Below are 2,267 nucleotides of genomic sequence, written 5' to 3' on the forward strand. Positions count from 1 at the left end.
AAGTGCTCTGAACTATATTCCAATCAAAAAGTAAATGCACACAAAAGCACGCGAATGTAATGCTTTACCAGGGCCGCATTACCTTGCAATGTAGTTTAGATGTATTCAAACTGAGAATTTCAAAAATATTAATTTTCAACTTTTCAATTCAAATGGTAATTGAAAAAAAAAATATGTAAAAAATAGTATGCAAGATGACGTAAAAGTACATGTGATCATTAATCTGATATAAAATCTAGTATTAAATGAAAAATGAAAATTGTAGATAGCACTAACTGCGTGACATCGTTTTTTAAACAGTTTCAACATGAAAATGTGAAAATAACTCGCATCGATATACCTGTTTATACTTGACACACCAGTAGTTCGCCCAGGTAAATAATAGACAACCCAACGGCTGCATATTCTATACGTTTTATACTTCAGGTAAGGACAAAAATTTTCTTATCTTGATGTTGCCAAATTTAATTAAAAATCATTTTTCAAAAAATAATTAAAAATAATCTGTCCAAGATTTTTTTAGCGAACCCATCTTCAACATATTTTCTAATATACTGAATTCATTATAATAGTTATTTATGTATCAAGGGAATTAGGAGGGCCTTAATTACCGATGGCAAAGTTTGCGTCCCGAGGGCCTCTAGCCCGAGGGACAGCAATTGCCTGAGGTTATTAAGGCTCATTAATTCCCGTGGTACATAGATAATTTTATTTCTGACCGATTTCAATAAAATTTTGTTCATTTTTGAAACGGAAAAATGTACCAATTCATTACCTTCCCGGTATATTTGAATCAGGTACCGTTGATTATAGTAGAGTTTTCTTGTTGCTAGGTTGTTGCTATGTTACTTGTTTATAAACAGAACTTTGTTATCAAGCTGTGTTTGCGGTGAAAATGTGTTTTCTACCCCAAATATAATAGAGGATATTTTGAAAAAAGCTGAACAAGCAAGAGAATCATTAATTCCATCGAAAAGTGAAGCCGTATACCAAAAAGAATACAAGATATATCTGGACTGGCTGACACGAAAAAATGTTATGCCAAAAGATGTCACTGAAACTGTATTTCTGGCATATTTTCAAGAACTGGTAAGGAATTTTCTATGTTTTTCGGTAGATTTGGTAGTAATTGTGTTTATTCGTTTCAGTCAGAAACGTATAGTCCGAATTCTTTATGGACTAAATGGTCAATGCTAAAATCGATGGTGACTATACATGAGAAACGAGATATCACCAAGTTCAATGAACTACAGGCTTTTTTAAAACGGAAGAGTAAGAGTTATAAGCCGAAAAAGTCTGCTGTTTTATCTCCTAAAGATGTTATCAGATTCCTAAAGGACGCTCCTAATGATATTCATTTATTGCATAAGGTAATTTTTTTCTTATTTTCCTTTTTGTGTGTATTTATTTCCTTTTTTTTGTTATAGGTTGTTTTGATTATGGGTTATTTTGGAGGATGCAGAAGTCAGGAACTTTTGAATATGAAGATATCGGATATAGAGGACCGGGATTCCGTCCCCAGCAAAATCGCAATGTATTCAGGATTGCCAAACTCATCTTCCTATACGGGACATTGCCTTCATCGCACTTCTGCTACTGCTCTAGCCAATGCAGGAGCAACTATGACTAACTTAAAAAAGACAGGGAGGTTGGAAAAGTTCCACGGTGGCGGAGGGGTATTTGGAAGATAGCATCGAATTGAGAAATAAAACGGCGCGTATGTTGTCTACTTTGTCATCAGAAGAGGCAGGTACCTCGACTGTAGTGAACAGAAGCTTCAGCCATACAAAAGAAGAAATTGTTTTCAGTGGCGGAAGTAATTTTCAGGGAACATTTTAAAATTGTACATTTATTATTTGTAATGACGTGAATAAATAAAATATGGTTCAGTTTTCATTCCTATTTATTTTTACTTGTGAAAGGTAGAGGGAATTATAAAATCTATAATGTCCCAAGGGAGTTATGACCCCCTTTATTGATAGCGCAACTATGACGATATAAGCTTATAATATCCCGGTCAGAAATAAAATATATTTCATTCTATTATCAGCTCGGTGTAGATCGATTTAGGTTCGGATCTTAGACTATTTGTCATTTGGTATATATCGTAGGACGATCACATTAATAATTCAGTAGGTCTCACCGTTTTTGTGATAGCAATAGTGGTATCAGCTAAAAAAACCGCCTGTATATTTTACAACTCATTTCTTACGAAAACTACGAAAACCACTCGTACAGGGTATCATTGTCATCAATTCCAATAGATT

At 34.0% G+C, this 2,267-nt stretch overlaps 1 protein-coding gene across 1 annotated transcript; it reads left to right on the top strand.

Annotated features, from left to right (window-relative positions):
- The first annotated feature begins 574 nt into the window (after positions 1–574).
- On the top strand, positions 575–1,896 carry LOC141483125 (uncharacterized). The gene is made up of 3 exons (XM_074177476.1): positions 575–1,089; positions 1,149–1,370; positions 1,428–1,896. Exons 1-3 carry the CDS (start codon positions 1,039–1,041, stop codon positions 1,689–1,691), a joined length of 537 nt encoding a protein of 178 aa, XP_074033577.1. The 5' UTR covers positions 575–1,038; the 3' UTR covers positions 1,692–1,896.
- Positions 1,897–2,267: the final 371 nt, after the last annotated feature.

Source organism: Leptinotarsa decemlineata, unplaced genomic scaffold (genome assembly GCF_025532065.1).
Source record: "Leptinotarsa decemlineata unplaced genomic scaffold, Ldec_3_MD MMD2_tig00002974_RagTag_RagTag, whole genome shotgun sequence".
NCBI classification, from domain to species: Eukaryota; Metazoa; Arthropoda; class Insecta; order Coleoptera; family Chrysomelidae; genus Leptinotarsa; species Leptinotarsa decemlineata.

Coding starts and splice junctions, on each gene's coding strand:
- LOC141483125 (XM_074177476.1), top strand. CDS start 1,039: ATGCCAAAAGATGTCACTGAAACTGTATTTCTGGCATATTTTCAAGAA. Junction 1,090..1,148: donor TGGCATATTTTCAAGAACTG/GTAAGGAATTTT, acceptor TATTCGTTTCAG/TCAGAAACGTATAGTCCGAA. Junction 1,371..1,427: donor ATATTCATTTATTGCATAAG/GTAATTTTTTTC, acceptor TTTTTGTTATAG/GTTGTTTTGATTATGGGTTA.